Consider the following 21,435-nt stretch of genomic DNA (forward strand, 5'->3'; position numbering starts at 1 on the left):
TATCTTTAAAGATTTTAATTTTATGATTAAAATAATAAATTAATTCAATTTGATTGGTTATATTGATTTTCTATTTAAATCTAAATTCTATTGATTAAAAATGAATTTTTTTAACAATATATAAATTAATTATAAATTTAACAACATGAAAAATTTAATATACCTGATTGAGAAGTTCTATACTAATTGAAACTTTTAAATTGCGCCTATTTTAAAAGGTTTATTATATCTTAATTAAAATTATAATTTTATTGTAAAAGTTTTGTCTCATCTTAATTAGGGATTATATATTACTAATGTTAGAAACCATGCGCACGATGGGCGAAATAATATTAAATAATAAAATAATCTTTTATAACATCATTAAAAAATAACAAAATTGTATAATAAAATGATTGTGAAATGCATTACAAAATTGTATCTCATTTAGTATGCTAAAAATGTTGTAATGTTAAAATGTGTCTTTTTAAGTATCATGCGAAGCTTTTCACCGAGGTATGCAATAGCAAAAACAAGTCATGCATAGTATGACCTACAGTAAAGATTGGATTTTTTTTTTCAATGATTTAGCCCATTTTATATCTCTAATTTTGAACTTTTCTCGGTCACACATGTTGGCTAAATTTTTTTTATTAAAATCACAATATTTTATTTTTTTTAATAAAAGAATCATTATTTTTATTAGAAATCGTTATTTATTATTCTTATTATTAAGTAAATATTTCTTATTTTATACTAAAATTTAATTTTCTAATTGTTATGAATGTTTTTTCCAATTTTCGATCTATACATTTTTTATTCAAATTATATAGAAAAGAACATGAATATGGAAGAAAAATCAAATTATATTAAATATTTTATTTAATTATCAATTTTGCTATATAATTTTATTTATATTTCTAGTAATTATATTTGATTGTCTTTTATTGAAAATTAAAATAACAATGAGTATCATTTTTGGTAAATAATAAAAAATTGTAAATTATATAACGAGTACCTATAATGAAAGCAACACATGTAAAAACTAAAATGAATGTTAATTAATATTTGTGATAATGTTTCATGGACAAATTTATTTGGTTATTGGATCCATTAGAAGGCTCAATGGGCTATGGGCTACACAGTAAGAGTAGTCCATTCTTAGACTTACTAAATTATTGAAAGCATTTGTGGTCGAGAAGACTTAAATTCAAAATCTCTTATTCCTTACATAAGTAAAAATGCTCAACGAAATTCACTTATGATAATTATATTATAGCAATCTCTTATTCCTTTTATTTTAGCTTGAAATTTGTTTTTCGTTAAAATTCTTTTTTTTTTCTTTTTGAGGGATTTTAAAATCAAAATTTGAAGACGACCAATGTAAATGACTAAACCAGAAAAATAACATCTTCCCTTGTTCAAACTTTATGGGCGGGGCCCATCTTCAAACATAGACAATAACCACAAGCCCATCTAAATGATTGGGTCTGCTCTATGTCGGTTAAGTAGAACCGTTTACAAAATTGGGTATTGTCAAAAACCATAACATTGTCAAAAGCCTCAACATTTTATGGCTTTTGAGTTTCAGCTTCACTGATTGCCTCTCTGCAATAATTCCCCCGTATATTTTACTATATTATAATCATCTTTCTGGTTGACGGGAAAGTGAAGTGAAAAAAAAAAAAAGAGTTATTTATTTTATAAGAGTTTTATTATAGATTTATTTTATAAATTTATAAATTAATAGTGAGTACCATGTCCTGCTTATAATGTACTGGGCGTCCGGGTAGGGAAGACCACTGTTTTGGAATACCGGGTTTCGATTTTGGAATCGACCGTTCGAGTTCTAAAAAATTTAGAAGCGAAACTGAACTAGAAATTGACAGTTTTAATTATGATTTAGAACCAAATGTTTATGGATTCAATTCCTATTTCTTAACAGTTTCAAATTAATGGTTCTGGTCGATTTTTCAGCTTTATAAAATCAAAAGTTAAGGAATTTTTTTTGAAAATTTAAAATTTAAATATTTATGAAATAATTTTTAGAAAAAACTTTAAAAAAAATTAAAAAAACTTAATTTATTTATTAAAAAAAAAGACTTGATTTTTTTATAAATAGCTTGAACTTAATTTATTTTTTAAAATAAAAAGGAGTATTTATAGTAAATTCAAAAAATAAAATTTTCAAAAATCCCTTTAAACTGACCGTTATATAGTTGTTAAAAAGGTTAATTTGAGGTATTTGAAAAAATAAAAAAAAGTTATTAAAACCCGGTGGAATTGTCAATTGGAAAAACCACCGGTTCTAACCGATTCTTAAAACTGCCGGTTCACGGTTCGTGAAAAAAATCGAAATCATGTGTAGACTCCCAATTTTAATTTGGACTGATTTCAGCTTCTCACAGAGTTTCCGTTCCCGTTCCCACCTAAAAACCGGAAAATGGCCACCCTATTCGTTTCCAGGCCAAAAAAAAAAAAGAGATAATTTTCATTTTTCCATTTTTTCACTATAAATACACACGTTGATGTGGAGTGATATAGCAGCAAAAGAAATGCTAGCATCTATATCGGCTTCCAGAATTTTCACCTCGACAACTCTTCTTAAACCCTCTACTGCATCTTATCTTCTACGGACACTCTCTCCTTCTCTCTCCGCTTCCCGCTTTCAAGTTCGTGCAATGGCTGACTCTGCTTCTGCTCCTTTCAAGAAAATCCAAATCCAGAGAGAAGATACTGTAAGTTTTTATTTTTTTTATATATTATTTTTCTTTTTTCTTTTATTTTTTGTTAATGATTTTTGCGGAAGGGGTTGTTTGTTTTGGGAGGTTTTCGTTAATAGGTTTGTGTTTTCAATCAACTTGGAAATTGGGTTTTCTTCTGATTTTCGGATACTGATTAAAAGTGCAGAATTCTATTTTTTATCCCATTGTTTTGAAAGGGATTGATTGTGCAGTTTTAGTGATTTTGAAGGAGAAATCATTTGGATCATTCTTGTGTTGTGTAATTAACAAATTGACTGTTAGTGGGTAACCACTTGACCTTGCATTAGCCATACAATTAAAATATTAAAGAACAATAAATTATGGGAATTTATAATTCAATGTAAACATTAGCAGCAGTTTGGGTTTCTAATGGCATATACAAAAGTGAAAGTATTTGAGTTTCAATCGATTTCTGAAGATAACCATTTGTACATTATATACAGGAGTGTCCTATTATAACTATACTACTAATTATACATATCAGAAATAACAAATAACAAATTGACAGATTGTCATTATCGCTATCACAACCCCTCAGTCGAAGGGGCAGCGGAGCGAACACTTAGATTGATTCTGAAATCATCAAACAAAACGCGCGGAAGACCTTTTGTAAACATGTCTGCAATTTGATAACGAGAAGGAACATGATGAACTCGAACCTCTCCTTTTTGAACTTTTTCACGCACAAAATGAATATCCATCTCTATATGTTTAGTGCGTTGATGCTGAACTGGATTCTCTGACAAATAGATTGCACTAACATTATTACAATATACCATTGTAGCTTTTGATATCGGACAATTTAGTTCCAGCAAAAGATTCCTCAACCAACAAGATTCAGAAACAACATTAGCAACTCCTCTGTATTCAGCTTCTGCGCTTGATTTTGAGATTATACGTTGCCGCTTTGAAGACCAAGAAATAAGATTATTCCCAAGAAATATAGAAGTAGAGCGGCAGGTGTTAGGACAACCACCCCAATCGGCATCCGTGTAAGCCACCAGAGAATGTGCCGATGATTTATATAACTGTAAACCATAATGAATTGTTCCTTTAATGTACCGCAGTATCCGCTTTAAAGCCTTCATGTGCTGTTCAGTTGGAGCATGCATAAAGAGACAGATTTGCTGGACAACATAACAAATGTCAGGTCTAGTAAAAGTTAAATATTGTAATGCTCCAGCCATTTGCCTGTATAACTTAGGATTAGAACACGGTTCACCACTTTGAGCACTTAATTTGCCTGTTGTATCCACAGGTGTGAGACTCGATTTACACTCAGTCATGCCGGCACGATCTAACAGTTCAGCAGCATATTTTTGTTGGGTCAAAAACATACCTGCGTTGTTGCGTTGAACTTTAATACTGAGAAAATAATTAAGTGGTCCTAAGTCCTTCATTGCAAACTCAGCACTTAATTTAGTAATGATGTCCTTTCTTAAAGCAGCTGACGAAGTTACAAGAACTATATCATCAACGTACAGTAATATGTATGCCATTGCTGCATGTTTATGATAAATGAATAAAGAATGATCACATGTGCTATGAATAAAACCAATTGTTGCCGCAAAATCAGTAAACCTTTGGTACCAAGTGCGAGGGGCTTGCTTCAAGCCATATAAAGACTTCTTTAACAGGCATACATGATCAGGCTGGGAGGAGTCTCGAAATCCCAAAGGCTGATACATATAAACTGTCTCATTGAGATTACCGTGCAAGAATGCGTTCTTAACGTCAAGTTGATGAATGAACCATTTCTTTGAAACTGCCAGGCTAAGCACCATTCTGATTGTCGCAGGTTTAACAACCGGACTGAAGATATCCTCACAATCAATTCCTTCTCGCTGAGACCTGCCATCACCTACAAGACGGGCTTTATGCCTCTCAAATGAACCATCAAAATTCTTTTTATGACGAAAAACCCACATTAATCTAAGAATATTGACATTTGCTGGACGAGTAACTAAATCCCAAGTCTTATTCTTAATGAGAGCCTCAAATTCATCAAGCATAGCACTTTTCCAATTCAGGTCTTTTAGAGCTGACACAGGATTTGTTGGTATAGGGGAAATAGACGAAGAAGTAGCAACATAAGACTGATATTTTGGGTTAGGCTTAAATATTCCTGATTTACTACGGGTTGTCATATTATGAGAAGGTGCAGGTGGATTTAAGTGAGCTTGGGAATTATTGACAGGTGGATGGTGTTGTGTCATATTATTGGAAGGTGCAGGGGAATGTTGTTGTGAAGTTGGTATAATGGGAGCAGGTGATGACACATGTAAAGGCTCATCATTGGTAGTTGGAGAAATAGATGAATTATGTAGCCTGTGTATCTGTAGTGGTGTTAAACTACCATCCAGAAAATCATATTCAGAAGTGTTAGCAGCAGGTAATTTGGAAAAAGGATACTGATTCTCATCAAAATTAACATGTCGACAAATGATGATTTTATTTGAAGACAGATCAAGACACTTCTACCCTCTATGATTTGAAGGATATCCTAAAAATACACAAGGTTTAGATCTTGGCTCTAACTTATGAATGGTGGCAGACGGAATTAAAGGGAAACATAAACACCCAAATATTCGTAAATGAGAATACGATAGATATTTAAGGTAGAGCATTTGAGTAGGTGACCTGTAATTCAATAATTTGCTAGGAAGTATATTAAGAAGATAGGTGGCAGTTGATAAAGCATGATGCCAAAAACGTGCAGGTATAGAAGCATGAAGCAAAACAGTTCGAACCATGTTATTGATGGTTTTAATTTTACGTTCAGCTTTACCATTTTGAGAAGAGGAATAGGGACAAGAAAACTGAAAAACTATGCCATTTTGTATACAATAATCATGAAATTTGACATTGTTATATTCGCCGCCATTATCACATTGTAAATGTTTAATTGTCTTACCAAATTGTGTTTGAACATATTTAGAGAAAGAAATAAAGACACTAAGCACTTGAAATTTATGTGATATTGGAAATGTCCACAAGAATTTGGTAAAATCATCAAGAAACAAGACATAATATCGATGACCAGCTGAACTTGGAACAGGTGATGACCATAAATCACTATGAATAATATCAAATGGTATATTTGTAGTTGAACTAGAAGCATGAAACGACAGCCTTATAGATTTCCCCAATGGACAAGAATTACAAAATGGAAACTTGTCGTTATTACAAGAAATAGAATTATTGTTCCTAAGAGAAACTAGCACATCTTTCCCAGGATGACCTAAACGAGAATGCCATGTTGAAGAAGAAAGAACAGAAAACGCAGACTGAACAGAAGATGGTCCAACGCAATTGAATGTAGAATCAGTAAATAGATATAAATCACTTGTGCTATTGCACCTCAGAAGGTGGCCCCCCGTTAGAAAATCCTTCACAGTAAATCCAAAAGGATCAAATTCAACAGAAACTTTGTTATCAATTATAAACTTTCTAACAGATACAAGATTTTTAATTAAATGTGGAGTATGTAAAACATTGTTGAGATGCAAAAGGGGTTTAGTATATGGTAATAATGCATGACCAAGACCATGAATTGGAATAGTGCTACCATTACCAACAATTATTCCATTATTTCGGCTCAAATTAGAATAAGAAGTGAGATTACCAGAATTTGCAGTCATATGAGAAGTGGCACACTGTCCATGAACCAATGTTCCTCAGGCGGTTTTAACGACAAAGTATGCATAGCCTAATCAATGTTTGTGGGAGCATAACTGCTAGAGGCAGTAGTATAGAAAGCCTGCGATGGAGCAGAAGACTGTGCTGTGATGGTGAATGACCCAAAATTCCTTGTTGCCGTGCTGGGACAAGAGGCCTATAATTCCATGAGGGATAAGGACATGGAGGTGCAGCCCACTGCTGCAACTGTGATTGCTGATCATAATAAGAAGGCTGCCATACTCCTAGAAACGGATATTGCCATGGATGAGAAAAACCACCCCCTCGTGGAAATGTTCGACCACCAGAATTATTGCCACGTCCTCCAGAATAATTTCCACGGCCACAATGCCTATTATTTCCACGTCGTCCTCGATTATTAGGTCTAGCAGAATAAGAAGACTGATTCCATGATTGTTGACTAGATGATAATGTTTCAACAGGACGAGATTTTGCCATCATAGCCGTAGGAGGAGATGCTGCTGCAGCATCGACTTTAGCTCGCTCAGCTTTAGTAGTTTCTTCAAGAAAAAGCATAGATCGAACCTGTGCAAAGGTGGGTGGGAAAAGGTACCTTATTCTGGACTACTGTGACAAAACTGTCATAAGAATCCGTTAGCCCAGTTAGAAGTCGCATCACTAATCGTTGATCAGAAACCTTGGCACCAACATTGGCCAGTTGATTAGCAAGTACCTTAAGACGGCGAGTATATGCCTTCACATTTGGGAAATCGCGCAAACTAGTGTTTGCAAATTCAGTTTCAAGATGAATAGCCCGAGAAGTTTTATTGTCTTGAAATAATTCTGCCAAACTATTCTAGGCATCCAAAGCAGTATCCTGGGGATTAATAATTGTGTTAAGAAGGTCATTAGAGATTGTTCCGTAGATCCATTGACGAACAATACTATCGATTCGATCCCACTGCGCTTGTTCAGCAACAGTTCTGACGGTGGCAGGAGAGTCACCACTCGAAGGACTTATGTATGAATGGTGAAAAGGGTAGCCCAATTAGAATACTGAGGGTTTTCATAATCTAGAATTATTGGAATATGAGTTTTGATGTTGGTAATTGTTGTGGCAGGATGAATCTTCTCGGCCATTATCAAATAAACAAGGAAGAAGAAAAAATAAGAATGGTGAAGAAAGGACAAAGAAATAAGAAAGGAGAAGTTAGGATTTTTGCTCTGATACCATGAAAGTATTTGAGTTTCAATCAATTTCTGAAGATACCCATCTGTACATTATAACCATACTATTAATTATACATATCAGAAATAACAAATAACAAATTGACAGATTGTCATTATCTCTATCAAAAAGCACACACAAACATAACTCAATCCTGGTTGAATGCTTATTGGAACTAAATTATTGATGGTGTGCTACTTTCTTTTCGTTTTCTTGAATCTTTTTTTATTAGACATTTGATACATATGTGGTGGGCAAAGAAGATGCACCTGGGATTGTAGTGCTTCAAGAATGGTGGGGTGTTGATTTCGAGATCAAGAACCATGCTGTAAAAATCTCCCAATTGGAGCCTGGATATAAGGCGCTTATCCCTGAGTAAGCAGCTGAGAATCATTTATTTTGTATCTTACTTCAATGACAACATATTGTTTTCGAGATATGTTTGTCGCATCTTAATGTCAAATATTTTTAACTTTATGTTTCAGTTTGTACCGGGGAAAGATAGGCTTGGATGTTGCTGAAGCGCAACATTTGATGGAAGGTCTTGACTGGCAAAGTGCTGTTAAGGATATACGTGCTTAAGTTAATTGGCTCAAGGCTAACGGTTCAAAGAAGGTTTGGCACATCTAGTTCTTTGCTGTTAGAATCATGGATTCTGGAATGCTTTTATGCCAATTGCCTGATCATGCTCGTTAGATATCTACTGTTCTGTTTTGTCCTATTTCTACGCTATGCCCAACATCTATAATTCCATGTGGTGGTTTTTAAAGAAATTTAGCGGACATAATCTTTAATTTATTAATTTTAAGTTTGAACACTGTCGTAACATTCAAATTTATGGGAGCAATCTTGAACTTCATGCAACACTTAATTGTGCATAGATCCCAGATGCCCAGGTACGGGTTTGTGTAAATGGGTTGTCTTACTGTTGAAGTGAATTGAGAAATGGTATTATGACTGAAGATGGAAACATGCTAGTTTATCTATTAAAAAAACTTAAAGAAAATATCCAATCAAATTATGTAAGACAATCATAATCAAAATTTTAAATTTTCAAATGCTTAATAATCTATATGTATTTATCTATTAAAAAAAGTTAAAGAAAATATCCAATCAAATTATATATATATATATATATATATGTTAAATTTTTTACTTGGCCATAACTAAGGTTATTTTAGAGTATCTTAAATTTTACAAAAATAATATAAGAAATTTTATTATCACCTATTCCTACTTTTATATACAGCATAGATTATAGATATAGTTTTTCCATCCAATATGGAGCTTTATTCTTTGAGTATTGTTTTTATTTTTTTATTTTTTATTAGGAGGCCCAATGAACCAAAATAACATCATCTACCATACAACAGGTAATCATCATCTTGACTCACCAAATTGGTGAAAAAGTTAAAGAGATTCCAATTTGAGATCCATACTCCTCATATTTATGAAAAGACTAACTAGACCAGACCTAATTGGCGTTTTTAATATCTTTTTTCTTATTTTTTTGGAAGTTATTATATTTATAAATTTTGCAGTTATTTGGATTTTAATTTTTATGTAATTAGGATTTTTTTTTTTTATGTTGTTTTGTTGTAAACTTGAAATGATCTTAAGTGACATTTTCAGTTTCTCTTTTCAAAAGAAAAAATTACTTACATAATTAATTTTTTTTAGTTTTCAAATGTATTTTCTATTCATGTAATATTATATTTAGTTATTATGCAATAATATTAATAATATTTTAATTATAGTATCTTTTGTTTGTAAAGTAAATTTTGATAATAAAAGAACACATAGTAGGTTAATTTTATTAAATTATAATATATTTCCATCTTCCACTTTCATTCTGTTATAACTTAATTAGGAGACTAGTCGAGATAAAAAGTATATTTGTCAATTTTTTTATTGTCCATAATTCTCGTGCTAGGTAAAAGTTTTCCTATTTTATGTGGAGAAGTCTTTTACGGGTATTATTTTTCTCTTTTTATTATTTTTTGTAACGAATCTATTTTTCTAATATTAATTTTAATTGTTGTACAATTATTGAGCGGGAGCAACCTTCTTAACTGACTAACAGCTTGAATTTGAAATTTATAGGCGCGCTAGGTGCATATAGAATATTGTCTGCAAAAATGAATACACGCTAAATTTGACTTTCAGACTAGATTAATAGATATATGCTTTAAAATTATGCGGATAAAGTAAAGTTAATCAAAGCTTTGTAAAAGAAATATTTTATTATTTGTAAAGTACAAGGAATTTGATTGCTTTTATTAAAACATAGCTTGTAATTACAAAAAATATAAATAGAAAATGATTGGAAACAAAGAAAGACAAGCTTGGAAGGAAAAAAAAAAAAAAAAAGAAAAATTACTATTATGTCCTTATATAATAGTCAAATACATTAATCAGGACCTACTTTTTTTCAAAATACATGATTATTGGTCTGTTCGACAATTTAAGGAGTTCTAGTACATGTCAGCTGTTGTAGTAGATTTCAGCTGTTTTACTAGTTTGATTAGCTATTTAATATAAAAAGGTAAAAAAGGATAAGATTATAGAGAACAAGATAAAGACAAGTGATAGGCATAAATGTCATAAAAAATTTATAAAACGTTAATACTATCTCAAACTTTAAACGTTAGGATAAATGTAACATTACCGAACACAATAATTAATTAAAATAGTGTTTTAATCCAATCAAAACACTAAACACTACTCCAAACGCACTTGCCGAAGAGAGACTATGTCTTTAAATTTTGATCCCGTCAAACACTTTAGTCTTTCTGTTAATTTTTAGTGTTTTGCCGTTTATTGAAAAGACAAACATATCCCTAGTTAAAATCAAAATTACCAAACCTTTACCTTTCTCTGTTTTACCTTTCTATTTCCTTTTCTACCTCTCATTACTCATGTCGTTAATTTGTATTGCTTTAGCACCCATCTCTTATCATTTTACTTATTTAGTAACTTAAAAAGAAAAAGAAAAGTTCTAATAATATGAAGTTCAGATTACCAACAATGCGTCAAAAATCATAATGAAAATCCAAAAAACTCTATTGAACAAGCAGAAGTTTTCTTATTAATCTCTCAAATTCCTTCACCATCCTCATGGCAATCTCTCAGTAAATCCTCATCCAGTCTCGCCTCACTTAGCAAAAATCATTTTACTTGGAGTAGTCGGGCGGACTTTTCAAATAGCACCGCGTCAAAATCATCAGTGAAGATTGAAATAGCAGAGTTTTCATTGGAAGATTTCTTTTGGATTTTTTATCAGCTTTCTTGACTTTAGAGAGATTAGATTTGGTAGACCTGAAAGAGAAATATAAGTACTAATGATTGAATGGAGAGAAAGAAGGAATCATAGAGTTGAGTTTGGGATTCCATTAAGAGTTGAAATTCTAAACTGGAATCAATGCCTTCATCATATAATGATGGCGATTATTAAATAATAAAAAAATTAATTTTAATAAAAAGAAAAATATTGGAGTACGTTAAAAATTTTATTATACGGATTTTCTTTTCTTTTTTTACTTCTCATTTTTTATTTTTTATTTGCTTTTGAGAGATGAAAAGTTAGGGCTATTTTTGTCATTTAATTTTTTTTTCCTCATATCTGACTACCTTTTTATGGTGACTGATGGCTAAACACCTGAAAAAAAATAGACAGAATGATTAAAGTGTCTAACGGGATTAATGTCTACTATATTTAACTGTTACATAGAAATATAATGGTAATTTTCTTAAAAATAAATTAATTGACCCGTTGGAGAGTTGATTTTATTTGGCTGGGACTTATTTTACTTTTTTAACGAGCACCTAAACGAAGTACAAATGACTAGCTAGTTCATATAACATGAGACTCATAGGATGGCATTATATTGAAATGAGATGTGAACCACCATAAATATTGGTAGACCATACCGGTTTGAGTACAACTTCTATGGTAGTACCTCAATTTCAGAAACTCAAATTGTAAAAAATGAGGGTTTATAATATTATTTTCATATTTAAGAGAAAATTACTATCTCTATTTCATTATATTTGTCAGATTTCAAAAATTTATTTATTCCAAAATATTTGTCACTTTTGTAATTTGAAGGAATATTAAATGTTTTTTTCCATGTTTACCTTTTGCATATGATTAATAATTATTACTTCAATTCAATAGTTTTTTTAATAAATTAGTATTAAATTAAGGTAATATATTGAATTTATTCAATAATTTATTGTAATTTAAATAAATTTAATGATTTTTTAAAAAACGTGAAATTCCAAATGCGATAAATATAATGAAATAGAGGTAGTATTAAAAAACTTCATAAACATTAAGTAGGTTTATAATATTACACCATCACGCTAATTCTTGTTGTCATTGACAATGATTGAGTCGCTATCACTAGCAACCAATACTTGGTAAACTTTGATTCTTGGTTATACGTACCGTTTTGTTTTAAGCTTGCTAATCAATGTACCTAGTTATAGATTTTCTCTCTTCAAAGAAACAAACTCCAATAAAGTAAAAGTAAAAATTTTGAATTTTCTTTCTATGGTTTTTTCCAATCCTTTCTTAGCTAGTAGCTTACAGCAACCTGCCTTAACTTTCCATTCTCATCCATTCCTTTCTTACAAACCAAATATTAGTTTTCTTTTTCCATATTTGGAGATCTTTGATGTTTTTATGAGTACAAAAAAATGGATAATTATATACTCAGTGTTTAAACTTTTACTTCTTCTATTTTGGTGTTTTCACGAAAAAAATAATGATTTAGTGTCTTAATTGGCAAAATTTTGTAATTGAATATATCCGAATAACGTGGTTAATTGAAAAACTGATTATGCGCATGTAAGATCTAATTTTTATTATGTGACAGCTTATTTGGCGAGAATGAGATAAAATATTTGTTAAGTGAATCGATAATGACATGAAAACGATGGAAAATCTCTATTATGCCCTCCATTGTATTTATAATGAAATCATATATTCTATCATTACTAAGATCAAATGCTAAAAAGGCTATTTACCTATTTCACATCCAAACCAAAGCCTTTGAAGTATTATATATGAACTCTTAACCCATAGAGCTATGCTTGCATAGGTAAACAAAAGAAGATACAATAATAACTGACTTACATATTGTGGATAAAGGAATACCATACTTTCCCCTCCCAAACAGCCCCTTTAGAAATGGCCAAAAACAAATCAAAACCAAAAGGCTAAACGACATCTCTCCAAATGGTAATCCTTTCCCATCTCTAATAGAAAATAAACCCATAACTAATGAAGCCAAGTGCAGTAGCAAAAGAGTAGTTCCAGGCACAAATATTGGTGACCCATCAAATGTAAACCTACCTGCATCGGAAGTAGATTGCTCTTTTTGGGTAACTTCAAATACTGTATCTGAAATTCCTAAAATCTTTAATATTACACTTAAGACTCCAAATAACCATGCACCTGTTGAGGTTATTATTGCCATTCTATGCTTATTCCACCATGCTCGGATTGATAATCCAGTTTGAAGGTATTCCAATAGAGTATATGTATTGTAAATTATCACAAGGGCAATATAGCCATGTATGGCTGGATCATTAACCTGCATTTACATGCAACTTTTTAGTGAAAATTCAAAGAATAAATTAATTTACTAAATTTCTAAAAATCCCAATGCAGCATTTGGTGTCATAGCCCTGACCTGGTCAGTATTGTCCGCTTTAGGCTTTGCAACCCTCACGGATTTGTCCCTCAGGCAGGCTTTGCAACCCGCCCAAAAGCGCGCTAACCAAGTTAGAAGCTACCCCTCTTATGTATAGATCGTTTACCCCGTCCTTAACCGATGTGGGATTTGCCTAAGGTATACTGGCCTTGCCACATACACCCCCCCCTTGGGGACTCAGCGTCCTCGCTGAGGTTTGCCCCACCACCGGCCAGAGGGCACAGGGCCGGCTCTGATACCAATTGTCATAGCCCTGACCTGGTCAATATTGTCCGCTTTAGGCTTTGCAACCCTCACAAAGTGTCCAACCTCAATTTTGTAGTTCTTTCTATTTTAGCTTTTTCGATGAATTCGGTTATCCGAATAAAAGGAAAACTTAAAATAATGGGAAACACTATAGATTGAGGATATTAATATTAATTAAATGAAACATTAATTGATCTTTACAAATCCATGTGAAAGCTTAAAGGAAATCAAAAATGAGTTGAAAGATGAATGACTTCTCGGTAAAGCACGATTTTACCTGAAAAGCCTGAAAAACGGTAATTTCCGTACGATTTTTACCAAGTGGAGTTTAGAATATTAAATACACTTGGTTTATACCTAATAGGACTAAAGTAAATGATTAAAAAGATTAGAGTGCCAAAGGATGAAGGGAAAACAAAAGGGAGGATTATAGTGCAATTTGCATTTAAAGGACATGGAAGGAATTTTTAATAAAGTTTATTATATAATTTTATTGAAGAAGAGGAAAGAACCACGACACTTCACTCATTGTTGCAGGCCAAACCGTTCAAGAAGAGAGGAGGAGGGTTTTGAGTCAAAACCAAGCAAAAAGAAGGTGAAAATCAAAGAATTTTCAAGTAATTCTTAAGAAAAGGTTAGTTATTTTCACTTCCTCCTTCATTTCTATGGATTACTTTTTGAATTCCATGAACTTTGAAGTGAGGTGCTTGTTTGTGTAATCTGATTTGGTGAAGATGAAGTGATGAGAAGTGATTTAAGGTGATTTAAGATGATTGAGAGTAGTTATGCATGAATTCAAAGTCTAAGTTGCATAAGTCACCAAGATGGATGATTTTGAGTTTGGTTTTGATATTCTATGAACTATGGACTCTGCTATATCTTATATTATGATGTTATTTCAGTAATAGAAGAGTTGGATTGCATGAATTTGTGCTGGAAGTGAGTTGAGAATGCTTAAATAAACTTATCATTGTTGGACATGTTATAGTTATGCTGCCTGACATTCAGCTTCTGTAATTAACCTATTTGACTAAGCAAATGAACTCCAAAATTTATGAAATTTGATATGGAGATAGGCTGAGATGTTGGGTAGGTCGTGTTAAAATTTAAAGGCCATTGGATAAAAGGAAATGGAGTTATAAGTAAATCACTGCAGGCTGCTCAGCATGAGAAAAACTGAACTTCAGATTCTATAATTATGTCATTTAAAAATGCAAATGAGCTTTAACAATTATGAAATTTTCCAGAACAGTACCCTAAGATGTTTGGAACATGCTGTCAAAATTTCAGGGCAATTGAATATGGGGAATTCAAGATATAGTCAACACAATGCCAGCTACTCAAACGCTGAAATTCTGCATTTCATAAACCTTGAACGAATTTAGCATGCTATTCACTTCTATTGTTTTCATTGTTAGTATTTTGTGTCTAGGATGTGGTTAAGTGTTGGATATGAAGTGTTTCATGCTTAAACTCAGATCATATAACACTTGGACAAGTATAGTGAAAATGAAAGAAAAAGCATGAGACTACATTCTAATGCTTAATTTACATTCTTATAGAAGTGCATGTGTGTACATTGTGTAGTATGATCTTAATGTGAGTATTAATATCATGCTACAACTGCTGAGAGAAAGGGAGTTGAGGAGAGGGTGATTACTAGAGGAAAAGGGCTAGGGGAGCCATCTAGTTCAGGTTAGTGTATATTATTCCTTTCCTACTTTTATTTAAACAAAATGAAATTGATTTTGCAAAATATTTTCAATGGATTTGCTTTATGAATTATAACTATATTCATAAGTTTTTAAAGAGGAAAAAGATTATTTTGAAAGCATATGACCGAATGACTTATGTAAATGAATTTTATGATTCTTATACCTTGAAAGAGGAGGATGTTGGCCAATTGATACCTGTAGTATGAGGGGTGGCCGTGATTGAATGTTTTTAGCAGTGGTTGTAAAATGAAATGTTGTCCATTGTGATTTTGATATTATTATATAAATGGACTGGTTTAAAAGTCTTACAGCTGATATAGACATAGTTATTACCTCGAATATCACTTCATTTGTTGAAGTTGATATTACGATCGATTGAACATGGATATCATCACTAGATGATATATGATTGACATGAAATTCTCCCTCCATGTTGAGGTTGTAGATTGCTCCCTCTTCTGTTGAAATCATATCACAGATTGAGGTTGTAGATAGCAGGTCTAGATGTGCACATTAGACACTGATGGCCCTCAGAATTGACTCTATAAAAGCTGTAAAGACTATATTATGAATTGATGATTTAAATGGTATTGATTTATTTTGTTTCTTATTTTCTTTACCATGGTGGATTTATGAATTGTCATTCCTTATCATTTTTATTAGTACACCACTAAGCCATATGCTTAGCAATAGTTGCTTTTGTACTATCGCAGGTAAAGGAAAGGAAAAAGAACCAAGAGAGGATCATTTTTATTTGATGTAGATAGTATGCTACTGATGTAGCTATTGTATATTTGACTTCTTTTGGAATATGTATGATGTATTAAACATTAACAGATCATTTATGTATATTTGAGCAGATTCATACAATCATAATTTACATGAATCTGCTCAAATATACATAAATGATCTGTTAATGTTTAATAAATGAATTTGAAAATTTATAGTCTATTAAAGTAATTAATTTCTATTATGTATTTAAGATTTGAACAGGACTCCAATATGTAATTAAATCATCCATGGACTTATGGGTTATGGAACCATTTTATTTTATGTTTTTTTTTATAATATGTTTAAGAAATTATATTGAGATTAATATCTACCAAAAGAAGTTATATATATTTAATAACTAAATTATTTTGCTACAAGATATAAAAATGAAGGAATTAAAAGGATTAAGTCCCTTGTAGTATACTTAGTAAACATTTATACGAATTAAGTGCTTATTAATTATATTACGGGCGACATGCCATGTCTTACAGTAGGGTAAGGTGTGACATGTTTATATTGGTATCAGAGCCGGCCCTGTGCCCTCTGGCCGGTGGTGGTGCAAACCTCAGCGAGGACGCTGAGTCCCCAAGGGGGGGTGTATGTGGCAAGGCCAGCACACCTTAGGCAAATCCCACATCGGTTAAGGACGGGGTAAACGATCTATACATAAGAGGGGTAGCTTCTAACTTGGTTAGCGCACTTTTGGGCGGGTTGCAAAGCCTGCCTGAGGGACAAATCCGTGAGGGTTGCAAAGCCTAAAGCGGACAATACTGACCAGGTCAGGGCTATGACAATTGGTATCCAAAATAAACATGTCACACCTTACCCTACTGTAAGACATGGCATGTCGCCCGTAATATAATTAATAAGCACTTAATTCTTATAAATGCTTACTAAGTATACTACAAGGGACTTAATCCTTTTAATTCCTTCATTTTTATATCTTGTAGCAAAATAATTTAGTTATTAAATATATATAACTTCTTTTGGTAGATATTAATCTCAATATAATTTCTTAAACATATTATAAAAAAAAAAAACATAAAATAAAATGGTTCCATAACCCATAAGTCCATGGATGATTTAATTACATATTGGAGTCCTGTTCAAATCTTAGATACATAATAGAAATTAATTACTTTAATAGACTATAAATTTTCAAATTCATACAATCATAATTTACATGAATCTGCTCAAATATACATAAATGATCTGTTAATGTTTAATACATCATACATATTCCAAAAGAAGTCAAATATACAATAGCTACATCAGTAGCATACTATCTACATCAAATAAAAATGATCCTCTCTTGGTTCTTTTTCCTTTCCTTTACCTGTGATAGTACAAAAGCAACTATTGCTAAGCATATGGCTTAGTGGTGTACTAATAAAAATAATAAGGAATGACAATTCATAAATCCACCATGGTAAAGAAAATAAGAAACAAAATAAATCAATACCATTTAAATCATCAATTCATAATATAGTCTTTACAGCTTTTATAGAGTCAATTCTGAGGGCCATCAGTGTCTAATGTGCACATCTAGACCTGCTATCTACAACCTCAATCTGTGATATGATTTCAACAGAAGAGGGAGCAATCTACAACCTCAACATGGAGGGAGAATTTCATGTCAATCATATATCATCTAGTGATGATATCCATGTTCAATCGATCGTAATATCAACTTCAACAAATGAAGTGATATTCGAGGTAATAACCATGTCTATATCAGCTGTAAGACTTTTAAACCAGTCCATTTATATAATAATATCAAAATCACAATGGACAACATTTCATTTCACAACCACTGCTAAAAACATTCAATCACGGCCACCCCTCATACTACAGGTATCAATTGGCCAACATCCTCCTCTTTCAAGGTATAAGAATCATAAAATTCATTTACATAAGTCATTCGGTCATATGCTTTCAAAATAATCTTTTTCCTCTTTAAAAACTTATGAATATAGTTATAATTCATAAAGCAAATCCATTGAAAATATTTTGCAAATCAATTTCATTTTGTTTAAATAAAAGTAGGAAAGGAATAATATACACTAACCTGAACTAGATGGCTCCCCTAGCCCTTTTCCTCTAGTAATCACCCTCTCCTCAACTCCCTTTCTCTCAGCAGCTGTAGCATGATATTAATACTCACATTAAGATCATACTACACAATGTACACACATGCACTTCTATAAGAATGTAAATTAAGCATTAGAATGTAGTCTCATGCTTTTTCTTTCATTTTCACTACACTTGTCCAAGTGTTATATGATCTGAGTTTAAGCATGAAACACTTCATATCCAACACTTAACCACATCCTAGACACAAAATACTAACAATGAAAACAATAGAGGTGAATAGCATGCTAAATTCGTTCAAGGTTTATGAAATGCAGAATTTCAGCATTTGAGTAGCTGGCATTGCGTTGACTATATCTTGAATTCCCCATATTCAATTGCCTTGAAATTTTGACAGCATGTTCCAAACATCTTAGGGTACCGTTCTGGAAAATTTCATAATTTTTAAAGCTCATTTGCATTTTTAAATGACATAATTATAGAATCTGAAGTTCAGTTTTTCTCATGCTGAGCAGCCTGCAGTGATTTACTTATAACTCCATTTCCTTTTATCCAATGGCCTTTAAATTTTAACACGACCTACCCAACATCGCAGCTATCTCCATATCAAATTTCATAAATTTGGGAGTTCATTTGCTTAGTCAAATAGGTCAATTACAGAAGCTGAATGTCAGGCAGCAATAACTGTAACATGTCCAACAATGATAAGTTTATTTAAGCATTCTCAACTCACTTCCAGCACAAATTCATGCAATCCAACTCTTCTATTACTGAAAAACATCATAATATAAGATATAGCAGAGTCCATAGTTCATAGATATCAAAACAAACTCAAAATCATCCATCTTGGTGACTTATGCAACTTAGACTTTGAATTCATGCATAACTACTTTCAATCATCTTAAATCACCTTAAATCACTTCTCATCACTTCATCTTCACCAAATCAGATTACACAAACAAGCACCTCACTTCAAAGTTCATGGAATTCAAAAAGTAATCCATAGAAATGAAGGAGGAAGTGAAAATAACTAACCTTTTCTTAAGAATTACTTGAAAATTCTTTGATTTTCACCTTCTTTTTGCTTGGTTTGACTCAAAACCCTCCTCCTCTCTTCTTGAACGTGGCTGCAAAATGGTGAAGTGTCGTGGTTCTTCCTCTCTCTTCAATAAAATTATATAATAAACTTTATTAAAAATTCCTTCCATGTCCTTTAATGCAAATTGCACTATAATCCTCCCTTTTTTTCCCTTCATCCTTTGGCACTCTAATCTTTTTAATCATTTACTTTAGTCCTATTAGGTATAAACCAAGTGTATTTAATATTCTAAACTCCACTTGGTAAAAATCGTACGGAAATTACCGTTTTTCAGGCTTTTCAGGTAAAATCGTGCTTTACCGAGAAGTCATTCATCTTTCAACTCATTTTTGATTTCCTTTAAGCTTTCACATGGATTTGTAAAGATCAATTAATGTTTCATTTAATTAATATTAATATCCTCAATCTATAGTGTTTCCCATTATTTTAAGTTTTCCTTTTATTCGGATAACCGAATTCATCGAAAAAGCTAAAATAGAAAGAACTACAAAATTGAGGATATTACAACTCTTCCCTCCTTAAAGAAATTTCGTCTCGAAATTTTACCTGTTATAGATCTCTGAATAATTGTGGATGTTGTCTTCTCATATCTTCTTCACGTTCCCAAGTAGCCTCTTCTCTGGAGTGGCTTCGCCATAACACCTTAACTAGGGAATCTGTTTATTCCGAAGTTGCTTAATTTCCTTAGCTAGGATAGCCACTGGTTCTTCATCATATGACGTCTCGATTAACTTCAATTGATTCTAAAGGCAATATATGTGAAGGGTCCGATCTATATCGCCGAAGCATAGAAACATGGAAAACATTATGAATCTTATCGAGGTCTGGTGGTAAGGCTAACCTATATGCCAATGGACCAATCCTCTCAAGTATTTCATAAGGTCCTATGAAAAGGACTTAATTTTCCCTTTCTACCAAATCTCATAACACGCTTCCAAGGGGAAACCTTAAGGAATACTTTATCACCCACCTTATACTATATCTCTTCTCTTTAGATCCACATATGACTTTTGTCGATCTGTCGCCGCCTTCAATCTTTCTTTAATTACTTTGATCTTTTCTTCTGTTTGTTGAATAATTTCAGGACCTAGTAATTGCCTTTCACCAACTTCATCCCAACATAGAGGTGTCCTACATTTTCTACCATATAAAGCTTCATATGGAGGCATTCCGATACTGGTCTGGTAACTGTTATTATAAGCAAATTCTATCAAAGGCAAATAGTTATCCCAACTACCTTCAAACTCAAGAACACAAGCTCGAAGCATATCCTCCAATATTTGAATAATCCTCTCAGATTGACCATCTGTCTGAGGATGGAATGCAGTACTAAAATTCAATCTAGTGCCCAGGGCTTTCTGTAAGCTAGCCCAAAATCTAGATGTGAATCTTGGATCTCTATCAGAAACAATGGATACTGGCACTCCATGTAGTCTAACTATTTCACCAATATACATTTCTGCCAACTTCTCTAAACTATAGTCTGATCTTACAGGTAGGAAATGAGCACTCTTCGTCAATCTATCCACAATAACCCAAACTGCATCATGTTTCTTCTGGGTAAGTGGAAGTCCCATTAGAAAATCCATAGTCACTCTTTCCCATTTCCATTCTGGAATCTGAAGTGGATGATGTAATCCTGCTGGTACTTGATGTTCTGCCTTGACTTGTTGACACGTTAGGCATTTAGCTACAATTCAGCAATATCTTTCTTCATACCAGTCCACCAATAGTTCCTCTTCAAATCCCTATACATCTTGGTCCCGCCCGGATGCATAGAAAATGGAGAATCATGTGCTTCCTTCAAGATGAGATGTCTCAAATCTAAATCTGACGGAACATATAACCGGTCCCGAAATAGTAATAACCCATCTCTACTGACAGAAAAATCTGGTCGTTTACCATCTTGTGCCTCTGAAAGAATCTTTTGATAGTCATCATCCGTCAATATTGCTGTTCGAATCTGATCAATCAATAAAGGCTTCACCTGAAGATTAGCTAACACCCAATTGTCAGAAATCTTCTCAAACTTAGCATTAATAGACCGTAGATCATGGACTAGAGATAACGCTGTCGTCCTGAGGTTAGCAATAATCTTACGGCTCAATGCATCTGCTACCACATTAGCTTTCCCTGGCTGATAATCGATAATACAGTCATAATCTTTTATCAACTCAAGCCA

At 32.5% G+C, this 21,435-nt stretch overlaps 1 protein-coding gene and 1 long non-coding RNA gene across 2 annotated transcripts; both read left to right on the forward strand.

Moving 5' to 3' along the window:
• The first annotated feature begins 2,458 nt into the window (after positions 1-2,458).
• LOC149491998 (uncharacterized) lies at positions 2,459-8,477 on the forward strand. Its single transcript, XM_089716934.1, has 3 exons — positions 2,459-2,717; positions 7,844-7,986; positions 8,097-8,477. The coding sequence occupies exons 1-3, from the start codon at positions 2,508-2,510 to the stop codon at positions 8,191-8,193; spliced, it is 450 nt and encodes a 149-aa protein (XP_089573060.1). The 5' UTR covers positions 2,459-2,507; the 3' UTR covers positions 8,194-8,477.
• A 5,495-nt stretch (positions 8,478-13,972) lies between these two features.
• LOC149491999 (uncharacterized) lies at positions 13,973-16,316 on the forward strand. The gene is made up of 3 exons (XR_016319186.1): positions 13,973-14,211; positions 15,140-15,272; positions 16,006-16,316. It is a non-coding gene; the product is annotated as an uncharacterized LOC149491999 (long non-coding RNA).
• Positions 16,317-21,435: the final 5,119 nt, after the last annotated feature.

This window comes from Jatropha curcas, unplaced genomic scaffold, assembly GCF_041381405.1.
Source record: "Jatropha curcas cultivar XTBG-Jc1 unplaced genomic scaffold, XTBG_Jcur_1.0 HiC_scaffold_179_pilon, whole genome shotgun sequence".
NCBI classification, from domain to species: Eukaryota; Viridiplantae; Streptophyta; class Magnoliopsida; order Malpighiales; family Euphorbiaceae; genus Jatropha; species Jatropha curcas.

Excerpts from the sequence above, each read along its gene's own strand:
- LOC149491998 (XM_089716934.1), top strand. The coding sequence starts at position 2,508 with ATGTGGAGTGATATAGCAGCAAAAGAAATGCTAGCATCTATATCGGCT. Across the intron at positions 2,718-7,843 it reads AAATCCAGAGAGAAGATACT|ACATTTGATACATATGTGGT; the intron begins GTAAGTTTTTAT and ends TTTTTTTATTAG. Across the intron at positions 7,987-8,096 it reads TATAAGGCGCTTATCCCTGA|TTTGTACCGGGGAAAGATAG; the intron begins GTAAGCAGCTGA and ends TTTATGTTTCAG.